The sequence below is a fragment of the Mobula birostris genome, chromosome 16 (genome assembly GCF_030028105.1).
Source record: "Mobula birostris isolate sMobBir1 chromosome 16, sMobBir1.hap1, whole genome shotgun sequence".
NCBI lineage: Eukaryota > Metazoa > Chordata > Chondrichthyes > Myliobatiformes > Myliobatidae > Mobula > Mobula birostris.
Genome location: NC_092385.1, coordinates 41782694 through 41809174, shown reverse-complemented (window position 1 = coordinate 41809174; position 26481 = coordinate 41782694). Strand labels below are relative to the sequence as shown.

General features: G+C 41.2%; 1 protein-coding gene across 3 annotated transcripts in view; it reads left to right on the top strand.

Moving 5' to 3' along the window:
• Positions 1-26481, top strand: part of LOC140211113 (contactin-4-like) — a 2284382-nt gene that overhangs the window by 1435327 nt on the left and 822574 nt on the right. For all 3 annotated transcript variants that reach the window (XM_072280600.1, XM_072280598.1, XM_072280599.1), the window contains one exon: positions 731-906. In XM_072280600.1, the coding sequence (XP_072136701.1) occupies positions 731-906 (176 nt within the window). The remainder of the gene's footprint in view (positions 1-730; positions 907-26481) is intronic.

The window sequence follows — 26481 nt, the reverse complement described above, 5'->3', positions numbered from 1 at the left end:
TGAAAACTCAGACAGTGACAAGATACTAAGACAGTATATGTTTTCCCCAACCAGCTCGCAGATATATTGCTCATTTCCCATACTAACTGCTATCATCCAGCTACCCTTACAGCTGTGTTGCTTTGTGGCCCCCTTGGATCCAATTATTCTTTTAGTTTTGGTGCTTCTTTCACGCACAGACCACACCAGCAACTAGCTGTCAGAGGCCTTTGAATGAACTTCAAATGTCTCTGATGTTCAATGGTATCTAAAACAAAAGTTTAAAAAATATGCCTTTCTAAAAATTGCTTTTAATTGCCACTGAGTAATTGGAAACATCACAACAAAGTAAAATAAAAATCCACTTCCTCATAGATCCAGCTCATTTAAATGAAAGATGTTAGTGATGTAAAGTTGGGGACATGGTGCTTGAGGAATAGTTGTGGTTCATCTCAGTCTCGGGGCTGAGCATGCTCATTGGCACCTGATCACCCGCTTGCAGCCATGTGCATTGCGCGGTACACCTGCTATCCGCTCGTGACCAAGCCATTAGCCACAGGCACTTCCATTGAAAGTTGGGTGATTTGGTTTGAGTGGGAACTTTAACCTAGAAAGCAAACAGTTTACTACAGTTTTGAATCTTGTTGATCACATCGTATGAGTTACTCTTTTTAATTTCAAAGGTGTCTTTGGTAATTATCAATAATCCTAGTGAAAGTCTGGGTAAACAGAATTACTTTTTATCTTGCAGATGGCAAAGAAATGGCACAGACATTGACATAAACTTGGATTACCGTTATAGTTTGATTGGTGGTACTCTGGTGATCAATAACCCAGTCAGGACCCAAGATTGTGGAACATATCAATGTTTTGCTACAAATTCGTTTGGCACAATCGTGAGCAAAGAAGGAAAACTCCAATTTGCATGTAAGTTTACAGAACTTTTTTCCATTGAAACAGTTTATTTCCGGGATTAGACTTGAATGCTGTTTTAGTTATTATTTAAATAATAGGTTCTGGATATGCGCTGACGAGAAAAAATATCACCTGTCATGTGTATATATTGGAAAAAAATGCACGGGCATTTGGCCTGTATTTTCTGTCCAATGCACACTCATTTTTTTTTCTATTGGCTAGAATCATGTTTCACGGCAAACATTCCAGACTTTGGTATCCTCTTTTGCAGTGTAAAATCTTTTGTAAAAAGCAAACTATTTTGTTTGGAACATTTTTAGCAACAATAAAATCCACGGAGTAATTATTTACTCAAAATGCTTTGTGAAAATCTAATTTCTATATTGTTTTATTTTGGAGAACAAGTTGTCACTGGTCCTATAATTATTTATAATTGAGACATGATTTGAATAGTAAAAATGTTTATGATGCTGTGAGCAACTCAACTTTCTGTTTATCTATCTTCATTTATTTACTCATTAGTTAATGCAGTCTGTTACCAGTGCATTTGCCATATCAATCTTCCAAAATAAAGAGAGAATGTTTTGTTTGTTTTGTGAAGATCTCTTTGTGTTGAGGCTTTGAAATTGATATGAAAACATGAAACTATTGTGTGGATTAAAACTAAGATGGTGAATTCAGAGGGAAAAAAATCTGACCTCACAAACCTATATTATAGTCATGAATGATAGAAGAAAAAAAATTAGGATACATATTTTTTTCAGAATCTCATGTGTTGCAATGATTTAAAACATTGTGGACAATGCTGTTTTAACTTACTTCTTGCAAGATAGTCTCACTATTCTACATAAATTATGATTTCACTCCACGTAGTGAATATGGATATCTGTGTGCATACAATTGCTTGAGAAAGTCTTACTCTTTTTCAACTTTGGAACTTGATTCTTTTTGGAAGTCAAGAACTCACTTCCTTATGCTGTATTTTGGTTTTCCTCCTCTAAAATCAATCTAAGAATAGATCTGGAAACAAGTTACCTTCATGCATTCTTGCACAAGTCCTGGAGCTATGTTCAGTGTATCTTGAAGATGGGCTAAGTGGTTTTATATTGTGACATCCTAGTTGATGCAGCACTGAGGAAACCATTTGTGAAGATTTTAGTTTTAAGTGGACCGGTGAGAAGTTTTCTTCGGTGGTGAACCAATGATAGAGCCAATGATGTCATTTCAAACTGTCTACACTAAAGTTGAGGGTTAACCTTGTAGATGAGGGCTACTTAGAATGGGACTGAAGTGGTTATATTTCATTACTAAGGACTGCCGAAGGCTTCATTACTTTTTGTTTGTAATTATCAACTGTTTGTCGACAGACTATCAAGAGGCAAATATGATTACAAAATGAACATTTCTACAGGAAATATTGATGTATTTATAAAGTGTTCGAGTAGCAAACTGGTTTTAAGTGTACTTTTTGCATTTCAATCTTGAACTTAAGTTGGAAAGAAATGGAGTATTAAATAAATGGTGTTCAACTTATACATTTTCAGAATTAAGTTAATGTTTTAAAATTGTATTTAAATCAGTGGTATATTCTGGGTTTGTGAAAAGGATCATGAGTTTGCAAGGACAGTTAAATATTAGCAAAGATCATTCTTGTCATTGTATCATCTCTGATTTGTTCAGTGCCCTAGTTGTAGGTTTCTGTTAGTGTGAACTGTTGGCAGGGATTCAACATTTCACTAGGACAGACTGCCATTTTGCAAGTGACATTGAGCATCATTGAAATTGAATTGTGAAGTTGAATATATTTCTTTAGCATCCTCAAGTACTGGCAAGTAGATTTTTCCATCCATTTCCCTTCCATTTTTATGCATAATCACTGCTATAACATGAACCAAGTTACGGGAGAGACCTTAAAGTTGGTTGATACAAAGAACACACACAAAATGCTGGTGGAACGCAGCAGGCCAGACAGCATCCATAGGAAGAAGCACAGTTGATGTTTCGGGCTGAGACCCTTTGTCAGGACTAAATGAAAGAAGAGATAGTAAAAGATTTTAAAGTGGGAGGGAGGGGAGAGATCCGGAATGATAGAAGACAGGAGGGGGAGGGATAGAGCTAAGAGCTGGAAAGTTGATTGGCAAAAGGGATACAAGGCTAGAGAAGGGAGAGGATCATGAGACGGGAGGCCTAGGGAGAAAGAAAGGGGGAGGGGAGCGCAGAGGAAGATGGAGAGCAGGCAAGGAGGTATTGTGAGAGGGACAGAGAGAAAAAAGGGAGAGAAAAGAGAGAGAGAGAGAAATAAAAAGGAAAAAATAAAAAAAAAATAAAAAAAAGAGATGGGGTAAGAATGGGAGGAGGGGCATTAACGGAAGTTAGCGAAGTTAATGTTCATGCCATCAGGTTGGAGGCTACCCAGACGGAATATAAGGTGTTGTTCCTCCAACCCTGAGTGTGGCTTCATCTTGACAGTAGGGGATGGACATATCAGAATGGGAATGGGACGTGGAATTAAAATGTGTGGCCACTGGCAGATCCTGCTTTCTCTGGCAGACAGAGCGTAGGTGTTCAGCAAAATGGTCTCCCAGCCTGCATCAGGTCTCACCAATATATAGAAGGCCACACCGGGAGCACCGGACGCAGTATATCACACCAGCTGACTCACAGGTGAAGTGTCGTCTCACCTGGAAGGACTGTCTGGGGCCCTGAATGGTGATGAGGGAGGAAGTGTAAGGGCATGTGTAGCACTTGTTACACTTACAAGGATAAGTGCCGGGAGGAAGATCGGTGGGAAAGGATGAGGGGACAAATGGAAAAGGGAGTCGCGTAGGGAGCGATCCTAGTGGAAAGCAGAAAGCGGGGGAGGGAAAGATGTACATGGTGGTGGGATCCCGTTGGAGGTGGCGGAAGTTGCGGAGAATAATATGTTGGACCTGGAGGCTGGTGGGGTGGTAGGTGAGGACAAGGGGAACCCTATTCCTAGTGGGGTGGTGGGAGGATGGGGTGAGAGGAGATGTGCGTGAAATGAGAGAGATGTGTTTGGGGGCAGAGGTGATGGTGGAGGAAGGGAAGCCCCTTTCTTTAAAAAAGGAAGACATCTCCTTTGTCCTGGAAAGAAAGGCCTCATCCTCAGAGCAGATGCAGCCGAGACTGAGGAATTGCGAGAAGGGGATGGCATTTTTGCAAGAGACAGGGTGGGAAGAGGTATAGTCCAGGTAGCTGTGAGAGTCCATAGGCTTAAAGTAGACATCAGTAGATATCCAATATTGCATGATATTGTTATATGCTAAAGATCAAAGGTAACAGTAGGATAATTATATAGTTGCAATGTACTTACAATGCTTCCTTGACATTAATATAGTTTCACACCTTCTTCTTTGCACCTACACTCCAGACACCCTAAATGAAAGTTCATCAGCATTGTCTGGTTTGATGTCAACAGCTCCAGGAAAACTATGGTTCAGGACTGTGTTTGAAATTCCATCTGCAATTCACATTCAAATCTGAACAATAGCTGCTGTTGAACTTAATATTTGTTTTATACCCTAACTCCAAAATACGCCCTAATATCATGAAGATGGACACAATTTGGAGATTGTGGCCTTTTATGGCGGTAGGCCCTGATCGAGTACCTGTACCTGGAAGGGCTCTGTAAACCTCTGCCAGCCAACTGGCTAGGGTGTTGAAAGACATTTTCAATCTGTCATTGCTACAGTCAGAAGATTCCACCTGCTTCAAAAGGGCAACAGTTATACCAGTGTCCAAATAGAGCGGCATGAACTGCCTTAATGATTATCATTCAGTAACACTCACATCTACAGTAAAGAAGTGCTTTGAGAGATAGGTTATGCCTAGAATTAACTCTTGCCTCAGCAAGGACCTGGACATACTGCAATTTTCCTATTGCCACAAAGTGTTACGATGGATGGGATGTCATTGGCTCGTCACATGGCCTTGGATCTCCTGAACAGTACAAAAACCTATGTTAGGATGCTCTTTATTGATTGTATTAAGTTTACCATTTAATACAATAATTCCAACAGTTTTTATCAAAAAAGCTCCAGAACCTGGGCCTCTGTACCTCCCTCTGCAACTCGATCCGCAACTTCCTAATTGAAAGACCACAATATGTGCAGATTGGGAATAACATCTCCACCTCACTGTGCATCAATACTGGTGCACCTCAGGGATGTGTGTGCTAAGCCCACTGTACTACTCTCTCTACACCCATGACTGTGTGGCTAGGCAAAACTCAAATGCCATCAATAAATTTGCCAATGATACTATTATTGGCAGAATTTCACATGGTGATGAGAGTGTGCACAGGAGTGAGATATATCAGCTAGTTGAGCGCTGTCACAGCAACAGCATTGCACTCAACATCAGTAAGACCAAAGAACAAATTGTGGACTTCAGAAAGGGTAACAGGTGGGAACACACGCCAGTCCTTATCAAGGGATCAGAAATGGAATGAGTGAGCAATTTCAAGTTTCTGGGTATTAATACACCTATACTGGACCAAACATATCAATACAGCTACAAAAAAGGCATGGCAGCGGAAGTATCATCTGGTATGGGGAGTAACTACGCAGGATCAAAATAAACTACAGAGTTGTAAATTTTGTCAGCTCCAGCATGGGCACTAGGCTCCATAATATCCAGGACATCTTCAAGGAGCAATGCCTCAAAAAGGTGGTGTTCATCACCCAGGTCAAGCCTTGTTCTCATTGTTACAGTCAGGAAGGAGGTACAAAGCCTAAAAGCACACACCCAACAATTTCAGGAACAGGTTCTTTCCCTGTGCTATCTGATTTCTGAATCAATATTGAACCCATGAACACTACCTCACTACTAAAAATCGTATTGCAGCTGCTAAAACAATAAATTTCATGACATATGCCAGTGATATTAAATCTGGTTCTGATTCTGAAGGAGGAAATCATGAAAGGAATTTTTACTTTTGATGTAATGGTTGTATGTGTGTGCGGTGTCTCTCCCCCGCCATACCAGACAGTGATGCAACCAGTTGGAATGCTCTCCACAGATTATCTGTAGAAACTTGCGAGAGTCTTTGGTGGCATACCAAATCTCCTCGAAGTCTTAATGAAATATAGATGCTGTTTTGTCTTCTTTGTAATTATGACAATGGGTTGCACCCAGGATAGATCTTGAGAGAAGTTGACAGCTAGAAACTAGAAACTGCTCTTCCTTTCCACTGCTGATGCCTTATTAAGGACTGGTGGCTGTTCCCTGGACTTCCCTGTCCTGAAGTCCACAAGCAATTCCTCGGTCTTTCCGAGCTGAGTGCAAGGCTGTTGTTGTGACACCACTCAACTAGCTGATCTCTCGACTTCCTCTGAGATTTTGCCAACAATGGTTGTGTCATCATCAAACTTATAGATGCTGTTTAAGCTGTGCCTGGCCACACAGTTGTGGGTGCAGAGAGAGTAGAGCAGTGAGCTAAGCATGTGTCCTTGAGGTGTGCCAGTGCTGATTGACAGCAAGGAGGAGATGTTATTTCCATCCACACTGGCTGTGGTCTCCTGATTGGGAAGCCAAGGATCCAGTTGCAGAGGGAGTTAGGGGCCCAGGTTTTGAAGCTTGTTGATTAGTACTGAGGTTTTGGCTATGTTGTACACTGAACTTTAATCAATAAACAGCAGCATGACATGGGTATTGCTACTGTCCAGATGATCCAATCCGAGCAGAGAGCCAGTGAGATGGAATCCTCTGTAAACCTATTGTGAGTACTACTGGGCTGTAGTTGCTGAGGGAGCTCACCCTGCTCTTAGCATGCACTGGTATGATTGTCGCCCTTTTGAAGCAGGTTGCATCCTCCAGTTGCCTCAGTGAGAGATTGAAGATGTCCTTGAGCACTCACGCATTGGTTGGCACAGATATTCAGTGCCCTACCAGGTACACTATCAGGTCCTGATACCATGTGAGGGTTCACCCTCTTGAAAAATGTTCTGATGCCAGCCTCAAAACAGAAGTCACAGGGTCACCGGGTACTGTAGGGATTCGCGCAGGTGTAGTTTAATTCTCCCATTTAATGTGTGCATAACAGTTGTTGAGCTTGGCTGGGAGGGAAGCTTCACAGCCATTCATGATGTTAGATTCCTGCCTCATAGGAAGTAATGGCTGAAAATCCTGTCAGAGTTGACGTGCATCTGATTCAGTCTCTAACTTCAATCAGCATATTGTTCGCTCTTAAAAAAGCCTTCAGTTGGTTGTTCCTCGACTTCTTGCATAGTTCTGGATCACCCGTCTTGAGTGCCCACAGATCTACCCCTCAGAAGACTTTGAATCTCTTGATTGATCCATGGTTTTTTCTAGGTGTATATCCGGTATGTTTTTAAAGGCAGACATTTGTCCACACAGGTCATGATGAAGTTGATGACATCTGTGGTGTGGTCATTCAGATTCAAAGATGAATCCCTGAATATTGTCCAGTACACAGACTCAAAGTAGTCCTGTTAGTGCTCCTCTGACTCCTTTGACTGTACCTTCTCGGTCCTCACTACTGGTGCTGTATTCTTTAGTCTCTGCCTCTACAGCCAGAAGAGTGGACTTTCCAAAATGTGGGCATGGGATGGCACAGTTATTATTCCTGATGGTGGCATAGCAGTGGTCACGTGTGTTGGCTCCTCTGGTTTCACAGGTGATATGTTGGTAGTAGTCGTTCAGAGACTTCTTCAAGTTGGCTTGGTAGAAATCCCCCACAATGATAGAGAAGGTATCAGGGTGCGCTATTTTGGGACTGCTAATCACGATGATCAACTCCTCTAGTGCCTAACGTTGACCGAAGGTGGAATCTACATCACTACTGGGATGAAAACAGAAAACCCCCTCGGCAGATAAAAAAGATGGCACTTGACTGCAGATGTTCCAGGTTGAGAGAGAGAGAACTGCCACATTTATGCACCACAATGAGGTAGTCATGAAACATTCTTCACCTTTTCTCCTTTAAAAGACTCAGATGTCCTGCCTTTGCAGTGGATGGTGAAGCCCTTTTGCTGCAGCGCTGCATCCAATATGCGTGAAATGAGCCATGTTTCTGTGAAGTAAGTACAGAGCAGTCCCTGACATCCCCCTCTGGTACTGCAATGTTGCTGTGAGGACTTCAGTTTTATTTTCCAGAGACTGTACATTCACCAGCAGGATAGTTGCGAGTGTGGGTCTAAAGGCTCTGTGTTTCAATCATACTTGCAGCCCAGCACACCTTCCTTGCTTCCTTTTTCTTAAAGGGGATCGGCTGTCTGGAGACCAAAAGCTAGATGGCTGTTTCACAGAGGCATAGCTCACCCCAACTCTTGTGACAGGTGGAGAACTCTATTTCCAGGTTGAAATTCCAACTTGTCAGCCATCAAAATATTACTCAAGGAACTTAAAGGCCATTATTAACAAGAATGAAATAGTGTTCTCCACCTGTCACATCAGAGCTGGAAGATTTAATCAGGCAAGCCTGAAGAAGTCTCTGCCTGACTACCATCCAATACACCCCCTGCAACATGAGAGAACCTCACACTCACTGGATATCATCATCAAGAATACCTAATACTTCATACACCGCCCACACTTTGGTGAATCCAACCACCTGGCTGTGCTGCTTCTCCATGCGAACAGACAGACTGAAGGTTGTGGCACTGACGAACGAGGCCATGAAGAGCTGGAAGAGAGATGCAAAAGAATGAATTTGTGATTGATTCAAATCGCTAATCTGGACTCTGTTGATGTATTTGTGCATAGACCAAATGAGTATTCCTGAGTTGTCACTGACGTAAATAAAGACATTCGTGGATGTGTATGTATCCACAAAAACATTGAGGCTTTGCCATCCAGAAGGCCTGGATGACCCTGACTATTCAGGATATGCTGAGGGTGGAATATGTGGCATTTTAGGGCTGCAATGCAGGGTCATTTAAGGAGACTGGATTTGACCTCTAGAAGGTCATAGTGAGCATATCCAGTTTTGGACGGAACTGGAATCATGGATGGACACTCAACAATTGAGACAGGGCTTTTACAACATTACATTCTACAATGGGATTGTTTAGCATAATTGGCAATGGCCCCCATCAGTTCTGGATGATAATGCACTTATGAATGCTTTGATAAGGAGGAATGGCACAAACACTCAACCTCCCGATACCTCAAATAATCATGTAATTTCTTTCTCTGAGGCTGAGTCTGGGCACCCTTCAAGAGTTAAACCCTTGAAAGTCATCAAGTCCAGACTGCACCTATCCGATTACTAAAGATCCTTGTGGACCAACTGGCTCGAGTGTCTACAGCCATTTCAACCTCTTCCTTCTGTGGCCTGAGTTTCCCACTTGCTTCAAACGAAACTGTTATACCGGTGCTCAAAAAGTGTGTGTGACCTACTTTAATAATTACCATTTGGCTGTGCTTAGGACAACTGCAGTGAAATACTTCAGGGTTGGTGTTGGCACAAATCAATTCCTGCCTCTGTTACGCAAACACAAGGAAATCTGCAGATGCTGGAATTTCAAGCAACACACATAAATGTTGCTGGTGAACACAGCAGGCCAGGCAGCATCTCTAGGAAGAGGTACAGTCGACGTTTCAGGCCGAGACCCTTCGTCAGGACTAACTGAAAGAAGAGCTAGTAAGAGATTTGAACGTGGGAGGGGGAGGGGGAGATCCAAAATGATAGGAGAAGACGGGGGGGGGGGGGGGAACGCGTGATGAAGCCAAGAGGTGGACAGCTGATTGGCAAAAGAGATACGAGAGGATCATGGGACAGGAGGCCTAGGGAGAAAGAAAAGGGAGAGGGGGGAAAAACCCAGAGGATGGGCAAGGGGTATAGTGAGAGGGACAGAGGGAGAAAAAGGAGAGAGAAAAAAAATGTGTATATAAATAAATAACGGATGGGGTACGAGGGGGAGGTCGGACATTAGCGGAAGCTTGAGAAGTCAGTGTTCATGCTATCAGGTTGGAGGCTACCCAGACAGAATATAAGGTGTTGTTCCTCCAACCTGAGTGCGGCTTCATCTTTACAGTAGAGGAGGCCATGGATAGACATATCAGAATGGGAATGGGATGTGGAATTAAAATGTGTGGATGTCCTGCAAAACTGGCCTCTGAGTGTTTTCTGCACTGTTCCTCCTAATGAACATAGCATAGCGTCCAAAATGGTTGATTGTCAGTGAATTTGGGCTACAGACTGAACAAGAAAGAATTTACAGTAAGACTGATCTTGTTCTTATGTATCTATGAAATATGTATCAACCTACACTGCCTATGCTAGTTGCTCACTCTATATGCATGAGCTGAGAACTGTATGCACTGAGAGACCGGACCAGGGTTGCTAGCCAATGCCTTTGAGCTGCACCTAAAAGTGGATGTATTGTAATAATCTGTGGGCCACTAGCCTGGGGAACTGCACAGAGACACAGGCACAGCAGAGGAGTCAGTCAAACTCACAGTGAGGGGGAGAACAATTCTTTTGTTGTTTTTTGTAAAATGCTAAACTGGAAAATAGAGCAATACCTGCAGTACATACTAATTAAAGCCAGCTGAGACATTTGATTTCTGTAAACCAGGGGACTTTGAGAGATGTGTCAGATGCTTTGAGAGATTTAGGGTTGCAAGCAATCTTGCACAGGCTTCAGATGATCATCAACTAAGCAAGCTGATATTCTACATGGCAGATGACATCATGGATGGATTAGGACTGACAGATGTTCAGAAAAAGGAATACTAAGCATTGCAGGACAAACTCAAAGGATATTTCACAGGCAAACAAAATGTGATATATGAGAGGACAAAATTCAACTCCAGAAAACAGGAGCCAAATGAAAGTGTAAATGACTTCATCACAGCATTGTATGCCCTGTCAGACAACTGTGCATAAGAAATTCTGAGAGATGAGCTCATTAGAGACAGGATTGTTGTTGGAAAACTAGGCACCAAATTGTCAGTGAGACTTCAGTTGCAGGCAAATCTCACACTAGAGAAAGCTATTACTATGGTCAGGCAGAGTGAGAATGTTAGTCAGCAAGAGGCAGAACTCAGGCATGAAAATGATGCTGAGGTAAAGCTAGAAGCTGTACAAAATGGAGAGTACAAGCAAGGTGCAGTCAAAAAAAGACAACAGAAAAAGAGAACAGTAGGGTTCAGCTCAAACAAGCAAAACAAAGAGCAGGTAAAATTTCCAAGTGCAGGAGATAAGGCAAGTCTCCATTCCATGTCAAAGAGCACTGTCCAGCAAAAGAAGTGAAATTCCACCAATGCATTAGAGTTGACAGTTATAAAAGCTAGCATCACTCAAAAACAGTTCTTCAGGAGGTCAAAGAAGACCATGATACAAATAAAGAGAGCTTTCCTTGGGGTTCTGGATTCAAATAAGTAAGGCTGGTGTACTACTGTTCAATTGCAAAATGAAGCAGTGACATTCAGAATGGACACTCGGGTCGATGTTACAGCTATCCCCAAATGCCTGTTCAAAAAATTGGCAAAGAAAACAGGCATCATACTAAACCCAACAAAGAAAGTTCTCATGGGGCCAGTGAAAATAAAGTTCAGTGTGAAAAGAATACTTACAAATTCCATGCGTGAAAATGAGAAACAGTTAAAGGAGGATGTCTATGTTGTTCAATATCTCTTCTCACCACAATTGGGATGACATGCCATTGAGAAGCTGAACCTCATTGCAAGGTTAGATTTGCTAAACAATGTTCAGTGGTAGGAGAAGTACCCAGAGTTGTTCACAGGCCTGGGGATACTGAAAGAAGAGTACCTTGTCCAACTAAGGCCAGGAGTGACACCGTACTCTCTAACTACGGTGAGGTGTACACCAGTCCCATTGATGAATAAAGTCAAAGTTGAACTTGAGAGAATGGAGGCACTTGACATGATAACTAGAGTGAATGGACCTACTGACTGGTGTGCGGGCATTGTTCCTGTTCCCAATACAGGTGGCATAGTGAAGATCTGTGTTGAACTATCAAAATTGAATAATGCAGTAAGAAAGAAGTTTATTTTGCCCCCTATTTAGCCCGCATTGGGTATGCTGGACTGAGCAAAGTTCTTAACCAAACTAGATGCAAACTCAGTGTTCTGGCAGATCCATTTAGTTCCTGAGTCACAGAAGCTCACAACCTTTTTATCAAGCCATATGGATAATATGCCTTCAAGAGACTCACTTTTGGCATCTCATCAGCCCCTGAACCCTTTCAGATGAGGCTGAACCAAATTTTGAAGGGACTGGAAGGAGTAGTCTGCCACATGAATGATATAATCATCTTCGGAGGCTCAAGTAAGGAACATAACAAAAGACTGGTAGTTGTCTTGGAGAAACTGAAACAGGCTAGAATCACCATGAGCAAAAAGGAAGGTGAATTTGCAAAGTTAGAGGTGAAGTTGTTGGGCCACCAGCTGTCCTCAGAGGGAGTGCAACCAGATTCAAACAGACAGTTTGGAACATGGATCAACCTATGAATATATTAGAGATTCCCAGTTTCCATGAGGTGGTAAATCAGCTTTGAAAGTTCATTTCTGATTTGGCAGCGAAAACAAAGCCACTTCAGGGCCTCCTCTCTCAGAGAAACATTTGGACCTGGAACACACCACAGGAGAAGTCATTCCCATCACCTAAAGCAGAGCTAACCTCTCCGCCAACATTGGCATTCTTTGATCTGAACAAAGCAACCAAGGTCTCAGCAGATGACCCTTCCTTTAGCTTTGGGGGAGTGCTCATGAAAAACTGCAGTGGTGTATGGAAACCAGTCGCTTACGTATAAAGACACTGACTCCTACTGAACAACATTACATCCTGACTCTCATGTGAGCTTGTGAACGCTTCAGCTGCTACTTGATAGGCACTAAATTCCGACTGAAACCAGACCAGAAGCCACTTGTCAGCCTCCTCAGCTTGAAACACTTAGGTGACTTACCTCCACATCTCTAAAGATTCAGAATGAGGCTTATGCAATACTGTTATGACATTGCACAGGTCCCTGGCAAATCTTTCACAACATCAGACACCCTGTTGAGGATGACATGCAAAAGTGAGTGGACAGAAGCTGACTTCACCCTCATGGAAGATACCAACATGTACTTAGCTCAGCTACGTGAAAGCTTTCCTGCATCACAGAGTAAACTGGATGAAATTTGTGCTGAGTTGAAAAAGAATCAAATCTGCAGCAAGGTCATGCAATACTGTGAGCATGGATGGCCAGCTGTTCCAAAAAGAACTCATGAACTCAGATCTCACTGGCTGGAAAGAAACATAATCATCATTTTTGTTGGTTGGCTGCTAAAGGGCTCCAGACCTGTCATTCCTGCTTCTATGCACGCCAATCCCATCAGTCAAATCCACCAAGGACATTGAGGAATCAAAAAATGTTGCCTCAGAGCAAGCCAATCCATGTGGTGACCCGCTCTGAGCACAAAACTGGAAGATTATGTAAAACAATGTGAAACATACAGAAAACTGCACAAAAATCATGCTGAAGTTCTCTGTCCCACAGAATTCCCAGACTTTCCATGGCAAATTGCAGGCATAGACATTTTTGAACTGAAAAGTGTGAAAGGTTCTCACTGTGGATTACTACTCATGGAAGGTTGAGGTGTCCAAGCTGTCCTTTACATCTTCAGCAGCAGCTGAAAGCTGTTTTTGCTCACCATGGAATACCAGAGAAAGCTGTGTCAGGTAACGGTCCACAATTTAGTTGCTCAGAATTCAAAGTCTTTGCGAGGAACTATGAGTTCAAAGACCAGACAAGCAGCCCACAGCACCCTCAGGCAAATGGGGAAGCAGAAAGTGCAGTGCAGATTCTCCTAGCGAAGGCCAAAGACCCCTACAAAGCACTTCTAGCTCATCGCTCCACACTTCTTGCGAATGCTTGTAGTCCATCAGACCTGTCAATGGGTTGGAGACTGAGAACAAGCCTGCCCATTCTTCCTTCCCTTCTCCAACATCATTCACCAGACTTAGCCAAAGTGAGAAATTTTGAGACAACACAGTGTGAGAAATTGAAAAGCAGGCATGACCTCAGACGCAGAGCTAAATTTTTGTTGCCACTCAGGAATGGTGAAGCTGTTTGAGTTTCAGACTATTTGACCAAAGGAACAATAGTCCAGTAGCAAGTACATAATCACTTGTGATCAGATCTTACCTGAGGTGGATGCACCTGTTCGAGAATCTCCATCTGCTCCAACAATTCCAGGAACCTATCCAGATATGGTCATTTATCCGTCCCACTATGGAGAAATTATATACTCCATAGCCTACTAGCTTAGGGCAAGTGACTAAAGAGACACTTTGCTGGAGTGTTCAAGTAGTCTACCCTGACCTTCATTAGGTATAGTGGTTTTTAAAAAGAGTTCTAATGTTGAAAACATTTCACAAAATGACACTGCTCTTTAAAAACAAAAGAATCGGGTTAAAAAAAAGATGGGTGTTAACATACTGGACAACTTATCCTAGGTCCTGCACATAGATGCAATTAAAAGGAAGGCATGCCAGCACCTTAGAAGTTTAGAGAGGTTTGGCACATCCGCCGACCACTCCAACAAACTTATATAGATGTGCTGTTAAATATCCTGACTGGTTGCCTCATGTTCTGGTATGGCAGTAAGAGTGCACAGGAACGTAAGAAGCTGCAGGGGACCCGGACCAATACATTTCTCTGCAGCAATGGTAGTACCTGCATGAGGTACTGCCTCAAAGAAGGATCACCGAGAATCCCACTTCACAGGCCATGCTCTTTTCCTGCAGTTATTATTAGGCAGGAGGAGTAGAAGCTTGAAGTTCCACACCAGCAAGTTCAAGAATAGCTATTTCCATTCAACCATTTGGTTCTTGAAACAACCTGTGTAACCTGAATTATTACCTCAGAGGACAACTTTAATTGGCTTTGTTTCTCTCATTCAAATTGTGTTTTTATTTCTATAACTTTAGATCATTTGTTTCAGTTTGTACTTTTCTGAATGTTGTATCTCGGTGATATTGGTGCAAGTAAGATTTTCAATGCCTCTTTGCTTACATGTTTTTGTGTAAATGACTATAGGCTGTGTGGCCACTTTATTTGGTCCATCTCGTTAATGCAAATATCTTAATCAGCCAGTTGTGGCAACAACTCAGTCTATAAAAACATATAGACATGACAAGAAGTTCAGCTGTTGTTCAGACCAAACATCAGAATGGGGAAGAAATGTGATCTAAGTTACTTTGACTATGGAAAATGATCGTTGCTGCCAGATGGGCTGGTTTGAATATCTAAGAAACTGTTGATTTCCTGGGATTTTCATTCACAACAATCACCAGAGTTTACAGAAAATTGTGCAAAAGCAAAAATAAGAGAAGAATATGTTTATTGTCATTGTTGTGGAGCAATGAAACACAGTTTAGCAGCTCAACGTTTTGCAGAATGACAAAGAATATATACATAAAATAAACTCTAAAACCTCAGGAGTGCAGTCTAAAATTAATAATACATGGATGGGGGGCGGAGTAGGACTATTGCACACCTGCCATTCCTGGAAGTGTGATGCATTTAGCCGCCGCCGTCTTAGGAGGGGGGCAGGAGAAGGGAAGGGGGTGTTATACATTTCACTGCTTGTGGGTAGAAGCTGTTAAGGAGTCTCTTTGTTTTCGTCCTTAATGCTCTGTATCTCTTCCCAGAAGGTAGAGGGGAAAACAGGTGATGTCCAGGATGAATGGGATCCTTTGAAATACAAGTAGCCTTCTTTTCAAGTCTGCCAGTATAAATGTCTCTGAGGGAGGGTAATGTTGTGCCAATAACCCGCTCTGCTACCCTCACCACCCGCTGCAAGTCCTTCCTGTTCTGTTCTGTGCAGCTGGCAAACCACACTGCACAGCAATACGTCAGGAGGCTCTCCATAGTTGTCCGATAGAAGTTGTTCGACAGGTGATGAGGGAGGAGAGCGTGCTTTAGCTTCCTTAGGAAGTAGAGCCTCTGTTGGGACTTCCCCACCTGATAAGAGATTGGGTAGTCCAGGTGAGGTCAGCCGAGATGTGGACGCCAAGGAACTTGAAACTCCCTACTCTCTCCATCTCTTTCCCATATATGTGCAGAGCAGAGTGCTCAACGCGCTTTAATTTCCTGAAGTCTACTATCAGTTCCTTGGTTTTTGTGATGTTCAAGTTCAGGTTATGATGACAACACCATTCTGTCAAATGCTGTACCTCCTCCCTATAGGCTGTCTCATCACAGTCTGATATGATACCTATTAGGGTGGTATCGTCAGCAAATTTGACAATGGTGTTGGTGGAGTGAATGGTAGAGCAGTCATGGGTGAAAAGAGAATAGAGGAGTGAGTGTTAGTTCTGTTAATGAGAGAGGTGAGAGTAGAACGGCTAGACTGATTCAAGCTGTCAGGAAGGTGACAGTAACTCAAATAACCACATGCTAAAACAGTGACGTGCAGAAGAGCATCTCTGAATGCACAAAACACCGGACTTTGAAGTGGATGGGATACAGGAACAGAAGACCACGAACATACACCCAGAGGTCACATCTCAAGTGGTCACTGAGTGTAAACTCAAATATAACATTTCAGTTTAAAATACTTCAGGAATCTGAATATCTGAAGACCAGATTGTCAGGCAATTATCTGTGTGTGTTTTCGTTTGAAAGCCACTATCCTTAATTGTTGTGGTTATAACATGCAGTGATTTTTGGGGATGAGGGGAGGAATCCCATGTAAGTTTGGCATGAGTGAGCACATAGAGAGAAACTGGACAGCTGCTTCATCTGGGATGACAATGCCAATTCTGGTCTGTCTTCAGTTTCTATATAAATATATGAATAGGAATTAAGTATAATGCCGCTTTCAGAATCAATCTGATTTATATCAAACCTGAGGTAGAATGCATAATTGAAACATTTTATTTTTGGAAGCCAATGTTAAATGTTGCCACACGAGGAGAAAGGGTAATGTTACTTGACTCAAGTCCAGATAATAGAAAAATTATTTAATAGAATTTTTCATTTTGAGTCAGGTGGTATTGATGAAAAGATTACATAGCTTTGCATTCACTAATTCTGGGACAATAATTTAACTGCTTTACTCACATCGTGATTAGAAGACATTAACTGTATTTCAGTACTTAACAGCATTTAAAGTTGTGCATTTGTTTTATATTTCTACAGTGTGATTGTTTCCTCTACTAAAGATATACTCAAAATATGCCCGAAAGGTTCTTCGTAAGTGAATAGGATCTCAAAGTCTAACAGGTTTGTTAGACTCTGATGTTTTAATCCAAGGTTTTTTTTAAGAAGTCAGGGAATAGGCACAAAACTTTGTTGATAGGACAAAGGAAAATTGAAAACAATCAGTGATAGAAGTCTACGCAATGAAGGAAGAGACAAAGAGCTGAGATACTAAGTGTTACGTACCCCATAACTGGGTTGCCAAACCAGCAGAAATGGATCACTCAGTTAGAGTCTGGATTACTAGAACTAAGAAAGTTTTATTAAAGAAACAAGCAACACAGTAATCAAAAGGATAATAAATGCAATGATAAACACACATGTGCACAGAATTAAGATAACAGCATCAATCAAGCTGTATCGTTGTCTAGGGGTAAATGACCAAATTTCAAAGTGACACAAAAGTTCAGTCCAATTTAGTTCAGTTCGCAGTAATCGTTGCCATGGCGATGGACAACGTGGGGAGAGAGAGAGAGAGAGAACGGGAATGACTGATCATTCAGACACGGCTTCCACTCACAGACCGGCGATATTGCTCACAAGCAGCTTCCGGGCAGGTCCTTGGTGATGTCACCTGGGGTCACCGACTGTGACCCCTCCTCCAGATGCGGTCGATCCTCTGCAGTGAACCCGGCACCCAAGCAAGGGCGAACACACACCGGGTTCCCGTTGATCGTACCTTTCCACCCTATGCGTTGTCCGGTACTTCCCACCGACTCGTGAGAGGCGCACCGCTTCCAGGGTCTCGTTACCTCGGGTGTCGTGTGTGTCCTGCCTTAGCGAACCTGTCCCTTTTTATCCCCCTGCTGGGTTATCGCCTGTCCATCACTTCAGACAGTTCAGGGTTCAAAGGGGGAGCCGCTCCAGACAGCACTCTCTACCGTCCCTTCATTACACATCTCCAGATCGCCTGTCCATCACTTCAAACAGTTCAGGGTTCTAAGGGGGAGCCGATCTTGGCAATACTCAGACTGATGGCTCCTTCATTAACACCTCCACATGCTGCTTCATGTTCCTTATCTCTCCTTCCCCCTGAGGACAGGTGGCAGACCAACTGCTGATGCCACTGATGCTAACCCAGGCCAGCAAACATCTTAATTTTATGTGTATTCTCGTCACATAAGAAAATGGTGCCCAACATGTAGTAGCCTTTAAAGACTACATAGATAAGGACAATTCCATTCAAATTTGGAGATAAGTGTTAACCAATGAGATAGCTCCTATTCAAGTAATGAGGCAAAACTCCTAGAACCATACTTTGTTTAACCATTATATACCTCTAGGGGAACACTGAAATTGCATATACCTACTGAAATTGCATATACCTATTCTGACCATTAGGAGGCATAATAAACTGTTACATGTATATAAGAAGTACTTAAAATACAAGCAGATAATTAATTGTTAAACTGCAACAAAAATTACAATTGAACAGTCAAATCCAACCATACCTCCTTTGATTTTAAATCACACATTTAAAATCATTACGTCAGAAAATTCAAAGGCAGAACTATGTGGGTTTGAACTATCCCACGTACACAAAGAAAAAGATATAGATTATGACAAGACATATTAGTATGAAAGTTAGTACTCATTGTAAGTAGGGAAAATTGACAAAAATATAACAACAAATAATATCATAATAAACTTCATAATGTCCAGTAGTTGTCGACTTGCTTGAAGTCTTCTGGCTGGTTAGTTTGTTCGCTATAACCCAGCAGTGTAGGCACTGGGCAAAGAGGTTACTTGCCCATTAACCACAGTGCTCATTGTCCTCGTCAGGTAGCACTTCAGCTTGCTTGCAGTGGCTGGCATATATCCATCTAGTGTAACCTTCCAACTTCACCACCACGTTGGTATTTAACAGCACTTGATAAAGACCTTCCCACCGAGCTCCTGATCACTCCTTGTGTGATTCCTTAATCAAGACCCACTCACCAGGATTCAGTGTGTGTCCTCCTTCTGTTGGATCACTCCAAGTGGCAGAACCATATTGAGAAACAGACTGGATAGCTTGGGTTAATTTCACATCATAGTCAACTAATTTTTACTGTGCCATGGTCTGTTCTTATCAAATTTCCGTATTGCTTTGCACTGTTGTAACTATATGTTATAATTATGTGGTTTTTGGTTAGTTTTTAAGACAGTTTGTCATGTGTTTTCGTAGTATCATTCTAGAAAAACATTTTTATCATTTCTTAATGCATGCATTGCTAAATGACAATAAAAGGGGACTGCATGTCCTCATAATCATAATCATAAACTGTCTGCCATAATATGCTTATCAGCCTCTCTGAGATTCAGAGCTCCTGGCTATGACATAGGATGCTGTGTTAACACCTCAAATGGATTTAATTTAAGACCAGAAGAAGAGCCGTAGGCCATGGTGAACTTTCCTCATGGTACTTAGTCATTGTTTGATGGTTTCATTCATTCGCTCTGCTTGTCCTGATGACTCTGAGTGATGTCGACAATGAAAAGGTCATTTAATGTTCATCACTTGACATGATTCCTGACAAATACTTGCAGTGAAATGTGTTCCTTGGTCAGTCAATGAGACATGGCAATCCCCTCTGAGAATATAGTCTTTGATCAGAATTTTTGCTGTGTTGTGTGGCAGTGGCTTTCCTTGTTGAAAAGAAATGTTGCCCACTTGCAACTGTAAAAATAGACCAGGTAGGGCAGGAGAACATAACTGTAATAGATTTTTTCGCTACTCCAGGATTCATTCTCTGGCATGTCATGCATCTTTCAAATGTTTGTCGAGCTTGTGCCCTGAACTTTGGAATCCACTGCCATTGGGAGAACCTGTCGATCATCTTTTGCACTCCAATGTGTCCTAGAGCGTGTACTTACTGTGCCAGATAATCTTGTATGTTCGTCTGTGATAGAGAGTTCAACTATTTTTCCATAATTCCAGTTGTCGGTTCACTGCTATCTTCTTGGTACTTTAATTTATTTTATTTCTTTTACTCCTTCCTGCACTACCTTTTCTGCAATTTCATCCATGACTGCATGTCTGTGGCTTTCCACTGTAGTCACTTTAGAGTGGCTTTCACATTTTAATATAGCAACTTTGGACAACCGTTGTATGACATCCATAAGGTCTTGTACTAGTTGGTCATTCTTGATTGGGGTTGCTACAGCTGTAAAAAAATCCTTTTGGTCTCCATAAGTTTCCAAGATCATGAACATCATGAAACAAGTTCAAAGTAAATTTAGTATTGAAGTACATATATGTCTCCATCTACAACCCTGAGATTCATTTTGTTGCAGGCAATCACATTAAATGCAAGAAACACAATAGAGTCAATGAAAGACCACATCCAACAGTACAGACAAACAACCAATGTGCAAAAAAAAAACAAACTGTGTAAATACAAAAAGAAAGAGAAAAAATAGTAATAAAAGAATGAATGAATTTTAGGGAGTTGAACATACTTTCCATGAGGGATCCTTGAAAAGGCTTAAAAGTACTGAGATTTATGTAGAATCATAGAGAAGTACAGCACAGAAACAAGCCCTTTGACCAGTCAAGTCTATGCTGAAACCATTTAGACTAACTACTCTCATCGACCCGCGCCAGGACCATACCTTCCAAACCCCGACTATCCATGTACCTATCCAAACTCCTCTTAAGTGCTGAAATCGAGCTTGCATGGATGGACCACTTGTGCTGGCAGTTCATTCCACACTCTTACGACCCTCTGAGTGAGGAAGTTTCCCCTCATGTTCCCCTTAAACTTCTCACCTTTCACCCATGACCTCTGGTTGTAGTCCCACCCAACCTCAGTGGAAAAATCCTGCTTGCATTTACCCCATCTATACTCCTCAAAATTTTGTATGCCTCTATCAGATCTCCTCTCAATCTTTTACATTCTAAAGAATACCGTCCTAACCTATTCAATCCTTCCTTATAACTCAGGTCCTCTAGACTCAGCACATCCTTGTAAATTTTCTCTGTACACTTTCAACTTTGTTTACATCTTTCTTGTAGGTAGGTGACCAAGACTGCATACAATACTCCAAATTAGGCCTCACCAGCATCTTATACAACTTCAACATAACATCTCATCTTTTGTACTCAATACATTGATTTATGAAGACAAATATGCCAAAAGCTTTCTTTATGATGCTATCTACCTGTGATGCCACTTTTAATGAATAATGGATCTGTCTTCCCAGATCCCTTTGTTCTACCACACTTCTCAGTGCCCTACCATTCACTGTGTTAGGCCTACCCTGGATGGTCCTACTGAAATGCAAAACATTGCACTTGTCTGCATTAAATTCCATCTGCCGTTTTTCAGCCTATTTTTCCAGCTGATGCAGATCCCTCTGCAAACTATGATAACCTTCCTCACTGTCCACTACACCGCCAATCTTGGTGTCGTCCGCAAATTTGCTGATCCAGTTAACCACATTACCATCCAGATCATTAAGATAGATGACAAACTACAGCACCAATTCCTGCGGCACACCACTAGTCACAGGCTTCCAGTTAGAAAGGCAAACCTCTACTACCACTTCCTGGCTTCTCCCACAAGGCCAATGTCTAATCCAATTTACAACCTCATCTTCAATGCCAAGCGACTGAACCTTCTTTAAGACCTTATCAAATGTCTTAGTAAAGTTCATGTGGACAACATCCACTGCTTTGCATTGATCTACTTTCCTGGTAACTTCCTTGTAAAACTCTATAAGATTAGGTAGACATGACCTACCACACATAAAGCCATGCTGACTATCCTTAATCAGTCCACGTCTATCTGAATATTTATATATCCAGTCCCTTGGAATATATTCCAATAACTTTCCCACAACTGACATCAGACTCGGTGACCTATAATTTCCTGTTCTATGTTTAGAGTCCTTTTTAAACAGTGGAACAACATTAGCTATCCTCCAGTCTTCTAGTACCTCCCCTCTTGCTAAGGATGATTTAAATATCTCTGCCATGGCCCAAGAAACTTCTGCACTTGTCTTCCGTAGGGTCAAAGGGTACACCTTGTCAGGCCTTGGGGACTTATCTCAGACCAGCAAACACTTCCTTCTCCGTATTCTGTACTAGGACCATGATGTTGATACCACTTTGCCTTACTTTTATAGACTCTGTATCCATCTCCTGAGTAAATACAGATGCAAAGAATTCACTTAAGATATTCCCCATCTGTTTTTGCTCCACACATGAATTACCTTTCTGGTCTTCAAGAGGACTAACTTTGTTCCTTACTGTCCTTTTGCTCTTCACATATCTGTAGAATCCTTTAGGATTCCCCCCCACCATGTCTGCTTGAGCAACTTTATGCCTTCTTTTAGCCACCCTGATTTCTTCCTTAAGTGTTCTCTTGCATTTCCTACACTCCATAAGCACCTCATTTGCTATGCACCTCCTTTTTTTTCTTAACCAGGACCTCAATATCTCTTGAAAACCAATGTTCCTTACAATTTTTATCCTTACCTCTTATTCTGGTTGGCACATACAAGCTTGGTACTCTCAAAATCTCGTTTTTGGAAGCCTTCCACTTTCCAAGTACACCTTTGCCATAAAACAGCCTGTCCCAATCCACACCTGTCAGATCATTTCTGATACCAGTAAAATTGGCCTTTATCCAATTGAGAATCTCAACCCATGGTCCAGACCTATTTTCTTGCATATTTACTTTGAAACCAATGGCACTGTGATCACCAGATGCAAAGTGTTCCCCTACACAAACTTTTATCATCTGCCTTGTCTCATTCCCTAATATTGGATCCAGTATCACATGCTCTCTCATTAGGCCTTCTACGTACTGATGAAGGAAACTTTCCTGAACATATTTGACAAACTTTATCCCATCTAATCCTTTTTACAGTATGAGATTCCCAGTCAATGTGTGGAATGTTAAAACATAACAACCTTATGTTTCTTGCTTATGTAGATTAGGGAAATGTTCCCCATGCTTTAAACCTTTGCAGACCCTATATTTTGAAGCAGGAATTATTTGTAAAATGCATTAATAAGATATTTACTAGGAGATACTATTTAGCTAGCTTTGGCATTAGTTACTTCCAACTCAGAGATTTTGTTCCTTTTTCCTATTTCACACCTGCTCTGCTTTCTGTATTTTACTGCTTTCTCTGATTGGCAAAGTTTCCCAAGAACCTTTGAAAAAAATGTTCTGATACATCTCCTTTGCACAACATTTATTCAGTAACATAAATGCAAACTCCAGTTTGCTTGTCCACATCCATCTTCCCAACAACTCTTCCCCCCACCGCAACATTTGTCCTCATGCAGTTTCTCTTTATTTGAATACTCCTCAAGCAACACCTGATCTACAGACTTGCCCTTTATATTGCCTATCTTTCAACAGCATGGATTCATTCATTTGACAGTAATTTTAAATTTGTGAGATCTAACCTTGATCTTCCATAGCCTATATCTTTCCGCTGGAATTTTGCTTTTGTCTGTAGCTGTCTTGGTTAATTTGACACACAGATATTCAACGATGTGTTTGTCATCATCAAAGGATTATTTCTTCCTGATAAGCCTCCCTTTTCTAACTTCATGATGGAGCTCCTCATCATAGCAGTGGCCTTCCTACATGGAAACATTGCTATTGCAGTCTTCTAGTCATTGTTTAGTTCTCTGCAAGGAGAGCCGAGTCACGCTGAAAAGGGCTGCTTTCTCTTCTGTGCTGGCTGATTCTTTACTGGATGTTGTAATCTAAGTTTCACACACCTAATTTTACACACATTTTCGCCAAGTGGAAAATCTCTCATCATGTTGAACGCGTCCTTGGATACCGTAACGTATGTGTGTGTGATATTAAAAAAATGATTTGTGCACAGTGACAAAGTTGGTATGCTTAGTTGAAATTCAGTTTTCCCAAAGCTGATAGAGAAGCAAATAATTCTGCAATGTGTCCATTCACAATTCATAGGGATTTACTTCCTCATTACTGCTCGGTTCTTGCAATAACAACCGTTCACTTGTGGCAGCAAAGTCTGCACTATTAACTTTCCAATATACCTGAGCACCAATAACTGCTTTAATGTGCGTTATACTTTGAGCCTGTAATTTAATATCACCTGTAGCAAACTTAAAGATTACATCATCCTGACAATCCTGCAGAGGGTTTAAATCTTGGAACTCACCACTTAACAGCAGAGTGAGAGTAGTCACTCAGGATTTCAGGACAACAGTGTTTTAATAGGTGCCTTTTGGCATACACGGTTTTCCTGCATAACTATAAATAATGTATAAAAAGGCTGAAATTTGACTAAGGAAATGTTTATTGGACATATTTATCAAGAAATGTCAAGCAGTGGAGATGAGTTAGTGGTGAGCATTAACTTTAATAATAAACTGCAAAATAACAAGCCATGCAGGGCCACAAAACAAGAAAGAGCAAATGCTTAATACAACTAAGCAACAAGGTAACTGAAGGATGGGAGCAACAAGTTGAGGTTGGCTGAGTCGTATGAGTGAATATGGATTGTGGATGAGAGCTGGGTTTAAATAGGTTGCAGGGTATACAGTTGGAAACAACTGGCAGGTGATTCATATGTTGAATCCAACTATTTACTTCTCAGATTAGTCTGTTTGATTGCTATTTTCTGAGCAGGATAATAATTAATTATCGGCTTGTATTTCAAATAGTTCTTATATGCACTTAACAGTTTAATATGCCTCTAGCACCAAGAGTTCCCAATCTCTTTTATGCTATGGACCAATAGAATTAAACAAGGGGTCCATGGACCCCCAGTTAGGGAACCCCTGCTATAAAGAATACTTCTGAAACACTTTGGAAGTTTCTTTGTTCTACATTAAAGTGAATAACTGCTTTCTAATTGGTTAACTTGGTACTGCAGTATTCAAATGAGTGTTTTCTAATTTGTTGTCTCTTATCTACAAATTTGACTGGAATGTTTCCTATTCCTGTGGTATAAAATAGCTGTTCTATGCTAGGTGCCGTCCTTGTTCCTTTGTCTCTCTTAATTATTAGACCTCTATCACCATTCTGTTCCTGTTTTCTTTATTTCTACCACCTTTTAATAAAATGATCAAGAAGAAACAAGTTTTGTGCCTCTTTCCTGTCCTCTAAAGGAACCTTGATTCAAAGACAATATCTGTTAGCTGGCCGGAGACTGGGAGGAGCCTGCATGTACAGGCCTGATAATAATGGCTAAAAGGAATCATCCTTAGCCAATGATAAGTATTTTATTGTAGACTACATTTTATGTGTGTTCACAACAGAAGAGCTAGCTGGAAGGTAAATGAAGCCTGAAAGTTTATGAACATTAATTTGTACTTAAATGCTTGGAACTTCAACCTTTTTGAACTTAAAAGAAAGTACTCATTTCTCTTTTTATTCCAGATTGCAGTGTTTTGATTCCACCTCTTTTTAAGTTGCACTGATCTCGTTATTGTTTTGAATGCAATTTCTATTGTAGTTTTGGTTTGAAACAAAGATATTTATGTCAACTCAGTTACTTCCTGTCTTTGAGTAAAAAGTGTGAGGGGTTGAAAAATTAATAATGCTAAAATGGGAAGCACAACTTTAACCTGCCAAAACTGCAATTTTTATATGCAAAACTATTAAATATATTTTGACTGGGGTCCATTTAAAATTAACAGTATTCTGCAGCAAAATGAAGGCTGTTTTTAGAATATTTCTCCAGTGCCGCATATGAGATAATAGAGGTCCTCCCACTCCTTCAAGGAAGCACCTGAGCAAGTCTCTGCCAGTTGCAACTTCTTTCGCAACCCACTGCATTGGTTGATTCCTCTCCAAAGTGGCCTATAATCTAGTCTGTATCCTATTTGCTGATTTCTGTTTACCCACAAAATCTAGAATTGCATCACCTCTTCCTGCTTTCTGTGGACATAGGTAGCTGGCTCCAGACTTATTCCCTTTTTCATAACTAGTAACTTTATCCTGCTTGGGTATTTGTGAGCCTCTGACTTTGTCCAACTATTGGGCATGAAAAAGAAATTAAGTATGAATTTTTGATGTTCAATATGGCAGTACTGCCTTATCCTCGACTTTGGCAGGTTTTTCACCGCGTTACCATGTTTTGCATGGTTTCCCCTTGCTATCTCATTCTGCGTTAATGTCTTAGAATGCCATCAGCTTGAGGGAATTGGAGCCTCCTAAGGCTGGTTATTATGTTGAATAGTTTTTGGTCATTTATCGTTATAATGAAACAGCCTCTAGTATTACAGCAGTAAATCTACTACAATGCCAGGAGCAGCTTTACAACTGTAATGTTGTTGGCTGGTTATTACTGAAATAAATACTTGAAATTGCTACATCCACTACCGTATGCTCAATTCCCAGAACTCAATTTTTTTGTTTTAATGCATTTCCTTTGTTAAAAGAGTTCTGCTTTTCATCTGATA